At 40.3% G+C, this 15,761-nt stretch overlaps 4 protein-coding genes and 1 pseudogene across 16 annotated transcripts in view; 2 read left to right on the forward strand and 3 right to left on the reverse strand.

Annotated features, from left to right (window-relative positions):
• Positions 1-87: 87 nt before the first annotated feature.
• LOC104823657 lies at positions 88-4,344 on the reverse strand. Of its 7 annotated transcripts, XM_010555322.1 has the most exons (9): positions 3,849-4,344; positions 3,680-3,740; positions 3,206-3,305; positions 2,121-2,177; positions 1,750-1,867; positions 1,370-1,452; positions 1,086-1,171; positions 906-1,002; positions 88-605 (listed from the first exon to the last, which is right to left on the reverse strand). In XM_010555322.1, exons 1-9 carry the CDS (start codon positions 3,970-3,972, stop codon positions 531-533), a joined length of 801 nt encoding a protein of 266 aa, XP_010553624.1. In that variant the 5' UTR covers positions 3,973-4,344; the 3' UTR covers positions 88-530. The 7 variants fall into 7 exon arrangements, with proteins under 7 accessions (XP_010553624.1, XP_010553617.1, XP_010553621.1 ...); XM_010555315.2 differs by having other exon boundaries at positions 3,680-4,341; XM_010555319.2 differs by having other exon boundaries at positions 1,110-1,171; positions 3,680-4,339.
• A 746-nt stretch (positions 4,345-5,090) lies between these two features.
• Positions 5,091-7,700, reverse strand: LOC104823658 (15-cis-zeta-carotene isomerase, chloroplastic). The gene is made up of 4 exons (XM_010555325.2): positions 7,116-7,700; positions 6,785-6,931; positions 6,422-6,631; positions 5,091-5,618 (listed from the first exon to the last, which is right to left on the reverse strand). The coding sequence occupies exons 1-4, from the start codon at positions 7,515-7,517 to the stop codon at positions 5,280-5,282; spliced, it is 1,098 nt and encodes a 365-aa protein (XP_010553627.1). The 5' UTR covers positions 7,518-7,700; the 3' UTR covers positions 5,091-5,279.
• Positions 7,701-8,599: 899 nt separating this feature from the next.
• Positions 8,600-11,413, forward strand: LOC104824553 (annotated as a pseudogene).
• On the reverse strand, positions 11,142-12,801 carry LOC104823659 (cytochrome c oxidase assembly factor 5). Of its 6 annotated transcripts, none has more exons than XM_010555331.1 (6): positions 12,713-12,801; positions 12,508-12,586; positions 11,886-11,962; positions 11,677-11,781; positions 11,514-11,576; positions 11,142-11,351 (listed from the first exon to the last, which is right to left on the reverse strand). In XM_010555331.1, the coding sequence occupies exons 3-5, from the start codon at positions 11,952-11,954 to the stop codon at positions 11,535-11,537; spliced, it is 216 nt and encodes a 71-aa protein (XP_010553633.1). In that variant the 5' UTR covers positions 11,955-11,962; positions 12,508-12,586; positions 12,713-12,801; the 3' UTR covers positions 11,142-11,351; positions 11,514-11,534. The 6 variants fall into 6 exon arrangements, with proteins under 6 accessions (XP_010553633.1, XP_010553630.1, XP_010553629.1 ...); XM_010555328.1 differs by having other exon boundaries at positions 11,886-11,968; XM_010555327.1 differs by lacking the exon at positions 12,508-12,586 and having other exon boundaries at positions 11,886-11,968.
• Positions 12,802-12,869: 68 nt separating this feature from the next.
• The window catches only part of LOC104823661 (uncharacterized protein At1g10890), a 4,294-nt gene continuing 1,402 nt past the window's right edge, over positions 12,870-15,761 (forward strand). The window contains exons 1-3 of one of the 2 annotated variants that reach the window (XM_010555335.1): positions 12,870-13,029; positions 13,481-14,414; positions 14,547-14,756. In XM_010555335.1, the coding sequence (XP_010553637.1) occupies positions 14,410-14,414; positions 14,547-14,756 (215 nt within the window). In that variant the 5' untranslated portion in view covers positions 12,870-13,029; positions 13,481-14,409. The remainder of the gene's footprint in view (positions 13,030-13,480; positions 14,415-14,546; positions 14,757-15,761) is intronic. The other variant, XM_010555334.2, reaches the window with a different exon arrangement.

A 15,761-nucleotide genomic window follows, 5' to 3' on the forward strand; every position in this document is an offset into this window, starting at 1 on the left:
TATGCGATTAGGCTCCAACTGCAACATTTTTCTATACAACATACAACACACAATGGAACACAAGGAAAGTTACAGGTAGAGATGATGTCAGTGAAGACAGTATCTTTATTACTATGATGGCTTATACTGTTACAAAGCGTGAACTCGACACAACAAAACAAAACCCTACTAGTTTCCATCAAAACATGGCTAAAACACTTAACATCACAGCAGAGCTACGAACTCAAACAAAGCATATTGCATCTATATAAACGAATGGTTTAGAGATGCAAAGAGCGAACTAAAAAAAACCTTGGGCAATCCTTCCCCGGGCAACTTTCCCGTCCACGTCCAGCCAAGATTATCCCGAGAGTACGAGGTTTCCAATCATATCCGGACTGTCAAATCTCGTGGTTCCACAACAGCCAGGAGGCTAAGGCGAAACCCCATTCTAGGAGCTGAAGACCAACTTACTCTATTCAAAGTCACGCCTCTTACCAGGTTCTTGTGTTAAATATTTAGCGTCGGTTCAAACTCAGTTTCCTTCTCCGTCACCTCCGTGGCTCCTGCTTCAGATGGATGCTCGCAGGTACACTGTACGTGTTTGGCTGTACGACAAAGGAAACCTTCAATTTAACATCATATATTAGATAGATACTTCACAAATGTGCATATAAATCTATCAAGTATTTGCCACTAAGTTCAAAGACTTTTGAGGTTAGGAAAGGTTTTCTGATAATGTGAGGTCAATCAATGTATAGAGTTCTCCTACTCTGCCATTCATCTTTTGATACATCAGTAGCCTTCCTTGATAGCAACTGAGGTTTTTGAACCCATTATAGTTAAGAAACATCGTGTCATTTAGAGCCTTATTCAACCAAAACCCCATATCTGGTTCAGAGAAATTACGGGACAAGACAACATACTTGTGTTGTGCTCATCAGGATAGCGCTTGCAATATCCTCGTTAATTGACACGGGTAGAGGCGGCATCCGACTCATGATGCCGGGCATCTCCGTCATGCTGCAGCAGTTAAGACTTGTGTATATCAGTGCTTTAATCGTAGAGAAGGAAAAGAGGAGAAACAAAAGTCTCACTAGCGTTACTTCAATATGTTGAATACCACATACTCTGTCAGGATGGCAGTGATATTATTTCTTGCCTGAGAAAATAGATTGATATTATCCTGTAGCTGTATCATTTTCAAAACAAAAAAAAAACAGCAATGATGTACCGCAAACCAAGATTATCAAGCTGCTATCAGAATAAACACTACACATATGAAATTCCGAAATATACTTTTGGGGGCTTCTTAGTGCATTAATCTTCTTACTAGACTAGCTTTTCAATCAAATTTAGCCACAATGACCCCCGCCTATGAAGAAATTACCTTGCATACAGAAAGGTTGTGAGAGATTTGACTGAAAGCTTGAGCATTCTTTTGTAGAAGACCAATAGTCATGCCACTTAAATCTGCAAACGAGTTTGGCAACTATGTAACTTAACAGAACTCAGGAAAAAGAGCAGGAAACTTTCTGAAAGCAAAGTTGCTTAGCTTCAGGTCAGGCATAAAATAGATGGCTCACAAATAGTCCAACAAGAGTGGTTTCAGTTCAAGACAGCAAAGAGTATCATCTTGCAGGATATGATATCTTTTAAGTTAACCACAACACAAACGTCTTCTGTGGCATCCCTTCTGTATGACGGTACCCACCCCATGACAGAGAAGAATAAGACGATAACGATACTTTGACCTAAATTAGCACTAACCTTCGTAAGGCACGCGACCGCTATGGCACATATTTTTCATGAGTGAAGCAGATGCAGTATTTTGCTGTGGCATATCAGAGAGCATGTTCAGCTTAGGGGATGAATCCGTCACCTTATCCTGAAGAAGACTGCCCTTTCAGATACATTTTGATAAATAAGCTCAAGGCATATTGATATGCCAAATTCATACATCAAAAATCTTGGGATGTTAGTGCACTGTCTGTGTGACTAGAACCATAATATCAGAACGGTTCAATTTGCTTTAAATGAACATTAAATCTCATAAGTTAATGCAAGTGAGTCACCTATCCATTGTTTAATTATATCATTTACAAAGAAGATATAACATAGGTCCATGAAGGTCAACGTACCTTCCTATTGCTGACCTTCTTGCCAGAACTATGCTCTTCTCCTTTCCTTCGCTTTCTCTGTGAAAATGGATTCAGACAAACTTAAAAGATAATATAGCATATCTGGTTGAAGGCGCATATCACAATCGAAAACATTGGAACAGTGGTTACTAATGAAAAATTATTGTCGGCTGAATCTGATTAGAAAAATTAAATCATAAAATGTAAATTAATAAATTAACTCTCCTTCCAAACTCCATATAACAGATACAAAAGGACAGATGCTGGCAGTGGAGTGAAGATTGATAACATTTTGCATTATATTATGTAAGTTGTCTTTTTTATTTCTCTTTTCCATTTAATCATGCCTTAATTTATTAGTATGTTGAAAGGCATATGGACAACCGTGAAATATTTATTATTACATCATAACTTAGGAATCACCCGTAAAGAAGTATATAACCTTTCAGAGAAGATAGAATCACAAAATACACTCTAAAAATTCAGAAAAGTTTAGTGAAAAAAAAATCGGAAAAATTCAATTTTTGGATAACTACAAAAATCAAATCAAGCTTTAGATCTGTCCTTTCCAACATCTCCCTCCACATTCATGGCTTTCTGAGCTAATAGAAATCTAACACTACCACCAACATTTTTTTTTATTATTTCTCTAACCACTCACTCTATACCACCCTTTTAAACAAGCTTTAGGATATGGCATGTGTCTTCTCATAAATATAATTTGATAACCTACCTTACAATGAAAAACAATATCCAAAAAAGTATTTTCTTTAGTGCTTTATCTTTATCATAAAGCATGCACACAAAATAGCATCCTCATGGTGGTTTCCCTCCTGCATAACATATGCTTTAAGAAATAACCTACCAGCACTATTTCCACGTACCATTTGAAAAATGGAACAATAAAAATGGCTGAAACAATTGTTTAGAAGAGATTAGCCCTTGAGAAGTCTAGGTTAATGGTAATTTTTGTTCTCTACGCTTAGCAAGCAAAAGTGCATTAACTGGACATCATAAACAATGACAAGCAAACAGACATCTCACTGAAACTTAATCGAGAACATGACAAGGCATTAGGAGCTTACTTGCATCCACCGGCACCTCAATGCTACGTCCCGTACAGTTTTGTCCGGCAAAGATGCTGCGATCTTTATATACTTCATAATCTTCGGTTCATCTCTGTATCTGCAAGGAGCAGGGCAAAGATTTGATTCCATATATGCGAACCGATACAAGTAAAAAACTTTAGACAATGGAAACCCAGTGAAAGTTAAAAGACAAGTCAAAAAGGAATTATAAATGAACACCAATGGACTTCGGCCAGCTTTCCTAGGAAACCAGTTTACAAGATATGGTAGACATATACTATGTTTCCCTATTGTTCATGGTAAATGCAAAGGTGCATCCTTGTTATTCTACCATGAATTTTGGAACTACAGCTAAGATAGTTCACCATATGGAGATATGCCCATTGCTTTTCGAGACAATTTCCATACAATGGTTCCAAACAGGATTGCAACTTCGATGAAAAGAACACGATCACAACAGAAGATACTTACTTTTCGAGGCCTTTCTCCAACAAATACTGCTCCTCAACAGACCAATCAACAGCGGATGATGCTTCATGTTTGAGCCCAGAAACCGAATCAAGGACACCAGAAACCGAAGCCGAGGACGAAGAATTCCCAGCAGAGAAAAACGCAGGTGTAGTGTTCATGGTTTTCATACCAGAATTCCCGTGAAAAGTTTCACCAATCGTGGCACCGCTCGGTGGGCAGTAATTTTCCATCGGAATCATCACCGGCGAGCTGTTTCCGGCGTCTGATTGGAATGATAAGCGATGCTCAAACATGCTCGATTTAATAACCCTTCCGAATCCCACACGAAACCCAACCAAAAACTCAAAAGGGCATGAAGAATCCAACTGAGAGTAATCACCGGTGACAAAAAAAAACCCTAACTCCCACCGGAGGCGCCGCAATCAGAGACGAGGATGCCGAGAAATACACCGCCAAAACTTGGAAAAGACAGGAAACTCCGGCGAATCGAGACAGAAACGAAGAATAAGACGTCGGAGGGGCAGAGAGAATGCGAATTCGAAAGCCGCAGAAAAGGAAGAAGGCGACGAAGGGGAGAAAAAGGAGAGAAGAAGTGGAAAGAGCGCTCTTTCTTTTTCCTTTGGTGGGTAGTGACTGTTTTGTTTGGTTCGTTGGTTTGCAGGAGCTCTCTTTATTCATTCATCATTGTCTTTGCTTTTGTTTTCGTCTGTTATTCCTAACTTTTATTTATTGGGCTTCAACTGGCCATTTTGAATCTGTTTGCGACTCAAATCCATCCTTATGGTTATATTTAAATCGAATTTAATAAAAAAAATTGAATGAGTATAACTTTTAAAAATTAAAATAATAAAAATTGAATATACAAAATCAGATGGTTTATTTGGTGCGACACGGTTATATTTCTATTCGATTATTTTGGGTTAAAAAATTTATAAGTATTCAATTTTATAAATTCGACTGGTAAAAATTTTTACTTTTAGAAGAAAATAAATAAATAGATTTTACTCGATTCAATTTGAATTCCATTTTTTCAATTTTAAAAAAAACCATAATTGTTTATTTTTAAATCAAACTTGATTCGATTACAATTATATGATAGTTATTTTAGGTCAATTCGATTGTTTGGTTATTAACCAAATATAAACCATTCCTAATAAAATACATATATATATATATATATATATATATATATATAAATTTTTAAAATAAATATTCTATTAATAAAAACCTTTTTAATAAAAAAAATAAAATAAACCAAATGAAATATAAAAACCCAAACCAAACCCTAACTTTAACTTTAAGACATAATTATTTATTTCCACAGAGAAAAGAAAACCTAAAAAAATTATTCACCCACAATAATATTCAGATAAACTAGGTGCGACAATTGCATTTTGTAGTTCTATCAACATGCGTTGTAACAAAAATCAATAAATTATTTTCTGAATTTACAAATATTTTATGAATTTACATATTTTTTTCCCTCGCTATGAAAACACACAAAGTGGAGGAGAAGAAGAAGAGTAAGGAGAACAAGCCAGAAGCCCTCACAGTACCATACGAGAAAGAAGACTACTTACTGCTGCTGCTGCTGCTGCTACTACCAATGGAGCCTGAAGCTTGAAGACTGCATAAGCGGGTGAGCGAAATATGCACCGAGCGTTAACGCCGTTATTGTCAGATACGGCAACCGGAGGAATTCCCTGTAGTAATCTCGGGGCAACTTCTGCCGTCCCTCGAGGATGGCGGCAAACGGAATCACGCTCGTCCTTTTCTTCACGCTCTCGAAAGCCTCCTCCCCGAATCTTTTAGCTAGTCTCCTGTCTCCGTTCCATACCCCGAGCAGATGGTGAGCGATCAACCCGAAGGAAGCTGCCACCGCTACCGTGTTACCGATCCAGACCGTGTGTGCCAAACACCAGATTGTCTGTCCGACCATCTGGACAAAAGGTTCAGACAAAAACCAAAACCAGTTTCATTTCGTAATATGAGATCGCAAGAGAAACAGATTCAGACAAAACCCAGTTTCCTAATATGAGAACGCAAGAGAAACATATTCAATATAGAAAATACCCATGTGTAAGATTCAAGCTACAAGAAGGAAGGGGGTTCATCGGATTATAACGTATCGCCAGAAGAAAGTAAGGATTGAAAGGATTATTGCATCATACAACGGAGTTCAATCCAAACAGAAAAGACAGACAGCTCGATGAAGATATCCAAACCTGCTTATACAAGGAATTCGGGCTAGGCCGCTGGGGTGTATACATGTGGATGTCTAGTTATTCAAGATTCTGCCCATTTATGAGATTCAAACTAACAAGGATTCATCAGATTAAATCTATCAACTTCATTGTGGTTTCGCCCGATTTCATCGTATGAAGTAGCCCGAAAAAAGTAAGGATCGAAAGGAAGCAAATTTCAATCCAAACAGGAAAAAACACAGCACAATGAAGAGATCCAAACATGCTCATGCAAGATATTCAGGTGATGGTTTATACCTGTAGATGTCTAGCAATTCAAGATTCTGAGCATGTGTAAGATTCAGGCTAACAAAGGATTCGTCAGATTAAACCTATCAATTTCACTCTGGTTCGTTGATTTCATTGTATGAAGTAGCCCGAAAAAAAGTAAGGATCAAAAGGATTATTACATGATACAACATAGTTCAATCCAAACAGGAACAAACACACAGCTCAATGAAGAGATCCAAACATGCTTATACAGGCTAAGGGTTTATACCTGTGGATGTCTAGTGATTCTCATGATTCCAGTCTCCCAAATATGCATCTTCGGTTTCTCAACAGCCGCAATCTCAAGAAGATTAAAGGTCGAAGGATAGAGGAAAAAGAACGATACAAAGTTCGAAAACCAAACAGCCTCATGAACTCCAGGAACACCCTGAAGCTGCCACAGTTGCAACCCGTCGTATCTATGATTTATAAAATACACCTGAAAATGAAACGAAATATCTCGGTTTGAATGAACTGCTCGAAAATGTCATCGACCCAAAAGTTTATACAGCGATACGATTCAAGAAACGGGATTCTCTCATAGGCTCGAGACCCTTTCACATCATCAAAGGTAGAGAGGGTCAGTACTCACAATGGTGCTAACAGCTAAAGGAAGAGAGAGTCCTGCAAACAGCACACGAAATGCTCTTTCCCCGATGAGTTTCTCTCCGATATCGCGGAGACTAGCCAAGCCGCTATGTACAGTTGCAAAGACGAGAATGAGGACCAACATAGCAACCTGCAACATATGGTTGGAATCCGAAAACTAAGCTCAAGAACACTATATTGCAGTTCAACCTACTCGTAGTGAAATCTCTATGGGATGCAATTGTTCAAATTCAACTCGATTCGCAATGAATAAAATCAACGAATACAGGCTCAGAGGCTTGGGAACTTCATTTCATTGAGATTTCTTCGATTACCTCAGGTGAGCCGGAGACTCTGGATACGGCGTCTGCGTAGAATTTTCCGAAACCAGTGGAATTATCGATCCAAACAACATCAAGGGCGAAGAGGACAACACCCAAAACGACGCCGAAATAGAGCCAAGAAAGAATCTTCTGCTTCCCCAATTCAAAATTCGCCGAGTCCTCACCGAATTGAAGAGGACTCTCGCTCTCCGAAGAGACTGGTTCGTCGCGGAGAGAGCTACGACGAACTAGTCTCCGTGAAACCAAAAGGGTATCTGAAACCGGAGTTGAAGACAAGTGGGTCGGCGAGAAGGGACGAGGAAAGGCCGTGACGCGGCGGACTACGGCGGAGCTGCGGCGGAGAGGAGAGAGGAGAAGGGGAGGAGATGTCGAGAGGAGAAGAGAAGCGGCCATGGTCGTGTCCGGTAAGATCTATGGAGAGGAAGACAGTGATTCAGCTCTGAACACACGCAGGTTTTGACGTCGCCAGGGATTCAGAGATTCACCGGGAAGAGGGAACACTTTCCTCTTGGCTCGGCAAACGCACGAGTCGCGTGTAGAGAGGTGGTAGTGGCGGGTGGCACCATTATCGTGATGGAAATTTCTGTTATAAAATTTCCAATATAAAATTTGTTACATAATATAAATCGGTGAACAGTATTTTTTAATTAATCTTTTAAGGTAGAATCTCATAAATAAAAAAAAATTCTATTTTTATGCAAAATTAGAATACTGATTCCTCTCCTTTTTATTTACCAAATAAAATTTTCAATTAAAAAAAACTAAAATTATTACTTAACAAATAAAGTTATCAACTTGGAAAATAAGTGACATGAAAACAATAATTCCTCTCATGCAATGCTTTCTGCTGAAATCCTGACCGGCCACGCCGTTTATATTCTTATAAATAACATAAAGATTGAAACTTTCTTTTCCTGTTTCTTGATTCTCATAATAAAAAAGGGTTGTGTCATTTAGTTTCATGAAACATCAATGGTGTCTGTGTTCTCTGGTTTGATTTGGTGGGTTTAATACACAGATATGCAACTGAAGAAAAGCATGGAGAGGAGAAAAGACTTTGATTTCACTTCTCCCTGAAGTAGTTTCACGTGTGGTATCCGTGAGTTTTCCTCGAGCAAGAAAGTGAGAGAAAATATGCCCAGAAAGTGAGAGAAAATTCGCTGTTCATCGTTCCCGATTCCAATCAAACAAGCCCTCTTCTTTCTTCCCATTGGCTCTTTCTTTCTCCCCCTCCTCTCTTCTGGGTTTCTTCCATTTCGCCGGAAAACGCCATTTTCGCTCTGATCATCATCTGGGTGAATCACACTCAAAGATCTTGGAAGTGAACCATCATGGAAAGTGACGCCTTTTGTGGTCAGAGATTCTTGCCAGTTCTAATGGAAACTGAATCTTGAGCTGAAAAAGCGAGAGCCCATCTGCCGATTTGGTTGATCAGTCAATCACCGCCGTTGGGTTTTTTGGCAATGGAATAATCGCACTACAGTTCTTGTTCTTCCTCCTCTCTCTTCATGCTCACGTTCGTTTCTTCCACACTGTTCTCACTGATTTCTCGGGCGACTTCCGGCGACATGGAAGCTTTACTGAGTTTGAAATCTTCCATCGATCCTTCCAATTCCATTCCACGGCGGGGAACAGATCTCTGCAACTGGAGAGGAGTCAGAGGATGCATGAATGGAAGAGTCTCGAAGCTTGTTCTTGAATACCTAAACCTCACTGGTTCGCTAGACGAGAAGAATGTGAACCAATTGGACCAACTTAGGGTTCTTACTTCTTAGCTTCAAAGGCAACTTCCTCTCCCGATTGTTGAGCCTCAAATCGCTTTACCTCAACAACAACAACTTCTTCGGCGAGTTCCCGGAGTCTCTGACGAATCTTCACCGCCTGAAAACATTTGTTCTAGCCGGGAACCGGTTTTCCGGCCGGATCCCAAACTCGTTACTCCGTCTCTCCCGCCTTTATGTGCTTCACCTGGAAGACAATCTCTTCACGGGCTCGATCCCTCCTCTCAATCAGACCAGTCTCAGATTCTTCAATGTCTCGAACAATCGTCTCTCTGGTCGAATCCCGCAGACACGAGCGCTGAATCGGTTCAGCACTTTGTCATTATTCGGCAACGTCGATCTCTGCGGAGATCAGATTCAAAACCCATGCGTGGAAGACGACAATAATGGCGGAATCATGCCGACGCCGTTGACAAACTCTTCCAAACTACTACGGACGAAAGGGAACAAGTTGAAGCGAATCAGAATCATCTCCGGTTGCGCCGCGGAGTTCTGATCCTCCTATCGATTCTTCTCCTAATCTTCCGGCGACGGAGATGGAGAGGCAAAGCTGTTGCGGCGGCGGAAGGAGCAAGGATGCCGGAACAGAGGGAAATGACCGGAAAAGCAATAATATTCCATGGGAGAGAGAAGAAGACGACTCAGCGGGCACTCTGGTATTCCTTGGAAATGGTGATTCCGAGGAGTCAGTGGTGAAATACTCCATGGAAGATCTGCTAAGAGCTTCAGCAGAGACACTCGGGAGAGGGACGACAGGAAGCACGTACAAGGCAGTGATAGAGTCTGGTTTCATCGTCATTGTGAAGAGGCTCAAGGATTCAAGGAATCCTCCCATGGAGGAGTTCATGAGACATGTCGAGATTCTCTGCCGGCTCAGACATCAGAATCTGGTGCCTTTGAAAGCTTACTGTCAGACCAAAGAAGAACGTTTCCTCGTCTACGATTACTTCCCCAATGGCAGTCTCTTCTCTCTAATCCATGGTACCATGTCTTAATGTTTCCTGGTGCCTTTGAAAGCTTACTGTCAGACCAAAGAAGAACGTTTCCTCGTCTACGATTACTTCCCCAATGGCAGTCTCTTCTCTCTAATCCATGGTACCATGTCTTAATGTTTCCATGCTCGCACATAAGCTAGGGATCTGTCTTCACCTCCATGAAAACAGGAAACTCAATGGCTCTTTACCTCTCGTTTTGGCAGGAACAAGGGGTTCTAGTGGCAGGAAGCCACTTCACTGGACTTCATGTCTGAAAATAGCAGAGGACTTGGCTGCATGCTTGCTTTACATTCACCAGAATCCTGGATTGACCCACGGGAACTTGAAATCGTCCAACGTTCTGTTGGGCCCCGATTTCGAGTCCTGCCTCACGGATTACGGGCTCAGCCCTCTCCATAATCCTGACTCGGTTGAGGAAACAAGTGCCGCCTCTCTTTTCTACAGAGCTCCCGTGTGTCGAGAACCGTGCAATGCCTCGACACTGCCTGCCGATGTCTATAGCTTCGGTGTCCTCCTGCTGGAGTTTCTAACAGGTAGAACTCCTTGCCAAGACCTTGTCCAGGAACATGGTTCAGAAGATATCTCTAGATGGGTTCATGCCATGAGAGAAGAGACTGAATCAGGCGACAAGCCAACATCAGAGGAGAAACTTCATGCTCTTTCGAGAATCGCGGCTGCCTTTGTAGCCATTCATCCGGAAAACCGGCCGGAGAGGTGTTGGAGATGGTGAGGGACGCAAGGGCTGAAACCCCAATCTCGTCTAAGAGTAGTGACGACCATTCGCCCGAGAGATGGTCAAGATGCTATTCAGAGCTTTACCCAGAGAGGATCATGTGAGAGCATCTGAGACTGAGAGAGGCACTTCTTGACTCTTGAAGTAGGGTTGATTGGTTTACAGTGTAAAGCTTCTTCTTTTTGAGCCATTTGATTCATAACCAAGACCCAAGTGCTGAAAGCCAAGTCTGTTTCAGTGTCTTGGGGACCCACTGTACCGAGAAACAACCAAATCAAAGGTTGATTTTTTCTTACCGAACAGAAAGCCTTGGAACATGTCAGATGCCCAACACTTTTAATCCTCCTTTTCTTTCTCCTTCTTCTTTGGGCTTAGATGGAGAGTTTTAGCAAATTCAGTATCATACTTGAAGCTGCACTCTTGTTATCTTAAATAAACATCATGCTTAAGAAAATTCAGAAAGTTACGTATTAAAACCCAGCATTTGCCCGAATGTGAAAGATGGCTATTAAGTGCAACTTTCCTTTCTTGTCCTCTTATGTAGTTCTAAATGTGCAGTTAACCACTGAGTGAAAGCCTCTCTTGAGGGACCAAAGAAAAAACTGTCTGTGGGAACAAGAAACAATGACTGGAGTGGAGATACCAAAATTTCTCTCTTACAAAAGCTGCCTGAAGGAGTTTTCGACTTCATCTTGCTGTATCTCTTCACGAACACGCCCTACAAGTAAATACGTTTCTTTTAAGGTCGGAGAGTTAAGGTGCATACTTCTTCAAGATGAGCTGCAAATTAGAAATAAAAAAGGATCGAAAACAATGAAGCTAAGGAGAGAATTCAGATTGGACATCGGGAAAAAACCGAGATAGTTTTGGGTGTTCGGACCTCAAATATGTTTCTCTTCCCTCAGTACCCTTTGTTTCCACGAATCCTGGCTCTCATATCAACCTAGCAGGACATAATGATCCATCCATTAGGTCTGAAATGATCTCAAATATCATAAGAACCAATTCAAGAATCAAAACGGGTTATTGAACGAGAAATATACCTGTCCTCTCTTACAGTTGAAATACGTTTCTCTTAGACCGACACACTCACTCGATATTGATGGGCTCTTTTCTCCAGCGCATTCACGAAATGATCGTTTCTCCTCCTACACCAAAATATCTAGTTTAAGGCAGACAAAGGGAAAAAAGATGATGAATAGATATATCCCCATGTGTACACATATACATGTATGCAAAGATTATTAATTACCTTAACACAAATTGATTCACTGAGACACTTTACAAGCTCCTCAGCAAGACCCTTACAAGACTTCGCCATTCTCTAAACTGTTCCTGCAAGAAGGGCAACCAACACATCAAGAGTCGGTTCCCTACAAAATCAGCTTGCGGTACTATGATGCTTAACCGGTACAGGCTGTAGACAGAACAACCACAAGTAGAGATTGGTGGAAGCTCATAAAAGCTATCCAATCTAAAAAGATCACTGCAAGAAAAAGTATCTCCTAGTTAAAGGACAATGAAGCTTGTGGGAAGACTCGTTAATGGCGTAGAATTGGATAGCATTAATCGTTCAACCAATAGGAAACACTAAGCTAAGAAAATTTACATAGGCAAACCCTTGTTGAGTGCATTTGGGTTCGTTTAGTTTCATATTCCCCGAGCATGATTTCGCGCAACAATTACATTTTCTGACATGGTTTCACTTGCAAACTCAAACGTCAGAAAGACTGAAGAACAACAGATTTCAGACACAAGCGAAACACATCAAGATATAGCATCGAGATCAAAGCACCATCTATGAAGCAAAACATCGAAGCAAAGGAGAGAAACCCTTAAATCTTGTTATGTAGCCTAAAAGATTCTCACCCTACCTTCACTATTAATCGTAGTCTGTTACCATTCGCTCCCCAATTTCTGAATTTTTTTCCTACGAAGCTCAAATTACGAGTTCTACGAAACCAGAAAACCAAGAAAAGCAGCTTCAAATAAGATCGACGAACAGGAGAAAGCAGAAAAGTTTTCCGATTTCATAAAGATGGGGAAGGACGAAGAAGTCACGTTCATCAGGAGGCTTACCGGCGAAGAGAGAATGAAGATTCACGAAGGATGAAAAAATACGACCTTTTTTCTGAAAATAATACGAAATATAAAGCAGAAAATATTAGCCCTACCTTTTATATATATATATATATATACACACATATATAATATAAGCCCGAGCACATGTCTTGGGACTTTCTAGTTTCTATCGTCGTGTGACGTGTCGACCAAATAAATAAAATCGGATTTATCTGGAGAGAACGAAAATTGTGGCGTATTGGATTTTTCTCTCGGCGTTCTTCTGAATCTTCTTCCCTGTATTGACGCGAGCCAACGACGGTTGCTGATTCTTGGTAAGCGATTTCTGGCGATTAATGGTTTCAGCTGATTTTTCCTGGGAAAATCGATTGTTTTGCTTGGATTCTATGTGATTTTCTGCCACCTAGGGTTTTCTCCTGCATTCTTGCGATTTTTCTGGGGGCAAATTTTTTCATGTTCTTTGCGTAATTCTCGGAAAATCGGGTGAAACTGACCGAAGATGTGAAAGCACGAAAATTGGATTCGTTGTCTTAGAGTTAACCATCTTTGTGATGAGATCCTGGAAACATGGTTGAAACCGTGTCTGAATCTGCAGGTTGTTCCTGTTTTCGTGCAGTGATTCTCCGAAAACTTCTAAATTTTAATCATGATTTATATAGTTATTGCATTGCTCTAAAAAATTTTGATGACAAGCGATCAGATTTTATGAGTTGCTGCACAAAAAAATTTCCAAATTTATTTAGGTGTTGAATCTTGATTTTGCAGAAAAGCGGCTACGCTTCCTAGAAGTTCAGGCATTGATACTGAGCTCGAGTAGAGCAAGATACTATCGGGCCAGTTAGAGATGCCTCGGGACTTATCAAGGTCTCGTTCACCTACATGTCGTCGGAAATTCTCACGGTCTCCTGCAAGGGATAGGCATAGCAGGAGGAGCCGAAGGGACAGGAGCCGTTCTCCATACTCATCTTATTCGTATAGCAGGTGATCCCGTATATTTCCTGTGCTATCTCTTTGTGCTGGTTGCTTGGTTTATGCCCAGAACAAACTGTAAGAAAGGTTGGTGGAACTCAGATATGTGTCTTCCCGATCAGAAAAGATGTACGGATCTTATCCTTTGCTACTGGTTTCCTGTAGCAGTTTCTTAATCATCTATCTTTCATCCAAAAAGGGACGAGTAACCCGGACACTGCAGCATTTATTGTGTTCATTTCTGGAACTATGGTAACGTAACATCAACTTTAGGCTATAGCGTTCACTGTGGAAAGTGATAGCAAGAACAAATATGATTTATCTTCTGAGGTGTAAGTCTTAGCAACCAGACATATATGGTAAGATGGAATACTGTTTGTTACATCATTCAGCGTTCTTGTTGGCAATAGTGTTTGCGTGCTCCTGGTCAATTCATATGGTTTTCTATAAAACAATAGTGATAACTATGTTGGTGACTGTGTAAGCAAGAAGACTTGTGGGCTCTGTACTGTCGCAAAGAAGATGCATATAAATCATGAGAACATGACTAAGTAGTTAGTAAGAGGATGCGTGCTCTTTAAGTTATCGAAAGCTCAGTTTATTCCCGTTGTATGGGGGGGGAAGTGAGCTGGTGATGGATTGTTGATTGATGTTCTTTCATTGATCCATCGTGACATTAGCATCTTCATTTGGTAAAAGTTGGAGCTGGTTATTCTTAACAGTGTATGAGGTAACTCCATATACTTTTGTTTTTACTATGTGAAATGGTTGGCTACCTGATGCCTAGTTTTTATGTGGTTGGTAGTTCATTCTGTTTGAGCTTTTGCTTACTGCTCTTTTTTATTCTATTCCGAGCGTACAGGCGAAAAAGTCGTTCTATTTCTCCGAGATGCCATAGGAGTCGATCTCCTACTTCCAGGCGTCGTTCTGAAACTCCAAGACATCGCAAAAGACAAAGGAGTAGGAGTTCTTCTCTATCTCTGGACCATAGGTCTTCAACTCTTAGTCTTGGGGCAACAGAACCTAGGAATGTGGGAGGAAAGCTTAGAAGAGAAGAAGAAGAGAGGAAAAGGTATTCCAATTTAGTATATCTGTGCTATATTGAGAGGTTTTTCCTTCTTTCTACTGCTCATTTAATTTACTTTCTGAGTCTTGTATGAATTTTCCAATTTTGGGCCTGCCCAACTCTTCAAATATTAATGCTTTGGTTAAAATGTTTTGAACTGAAGGTTCCTTTTCGGTTAACTTTGTTTTGTTATGTTGACACTGAAATTGTTTTCTCATTATTGATTGTTTGCACTAGTATGATAGTATCTTGTTCGCAAGAAATATATGCATTGCATTCTGCAGTTCACAATTCATGAGTTGTCTTATTTTTTACCTTGAATTTCTAAACTATTTTTCCCTCTATATCTAGTCATCCTCCTTTCACTGATTATATTACTCTAATCTCTCATCATTTTACTTAAACTTTTATTCTGCTTGTTGTTTTGTTTGTGTTATGGAAGTTGCAAAAAGATATAGTTTTGCCAATGCCATCTATACTTTCTTTAATGGTGCTGTTGTCTCTATATGCGTGTTTTCTCAAAACTAAGATTTTTGTGTTCTCTAATGTGATTCTAGTGTTAAGAACTTCAGATTCAAGTTAATGTTAGTTTTAAAAGTGCACACAGGGTTCCAGACATTCTTTCCAAGAAGATTCCCTGCTGTAGGCAGACTTGTTTATACATGACCTGATGATGCATCATTTAACTTACGTTGACGAGTTTTAAATGTGATTTATATCCGTCAGGATTCAGTTAGAGGTACGCTTTAAAAGCACAAGTACATGCCTTTACCATGGTGAAGGTTTAGCTTGTTGTCTGTCAGAATTTAAAAAAAAAAATCTCCATGAAAATCACTCTTGAGGGGGGGAGAGGGAAATTTTCTGGGACTTGGAATTATTTTCCGGGTCTGATGCTCATCAAGGTTGAAGATATCAGGAAATGCAAAGGTTAAGGTGACATTTCGGTTTTGAATCTACAGTGGGTTCCTCTTCTAACTTTCTGATGGGTTTTGCTCTCAGGCGTCAGCAGGA

Source organism: Tarenaya hassleriana, unplaced genomic scaffold (assembly GCF_000463585.1).
Source record: "Tarenaya hassleriana unplaced genomic scaffold, ASM46358v1 Cleome4, whole genome shotgun sequence".
Classification (NCBI taxonomy): Eukaryota; Viridiplantae; Streptophyta; class Magnoliopsida; order Brassicales; family Cleomaceae; genus Tarenaya; species Tarenaya hassleriana.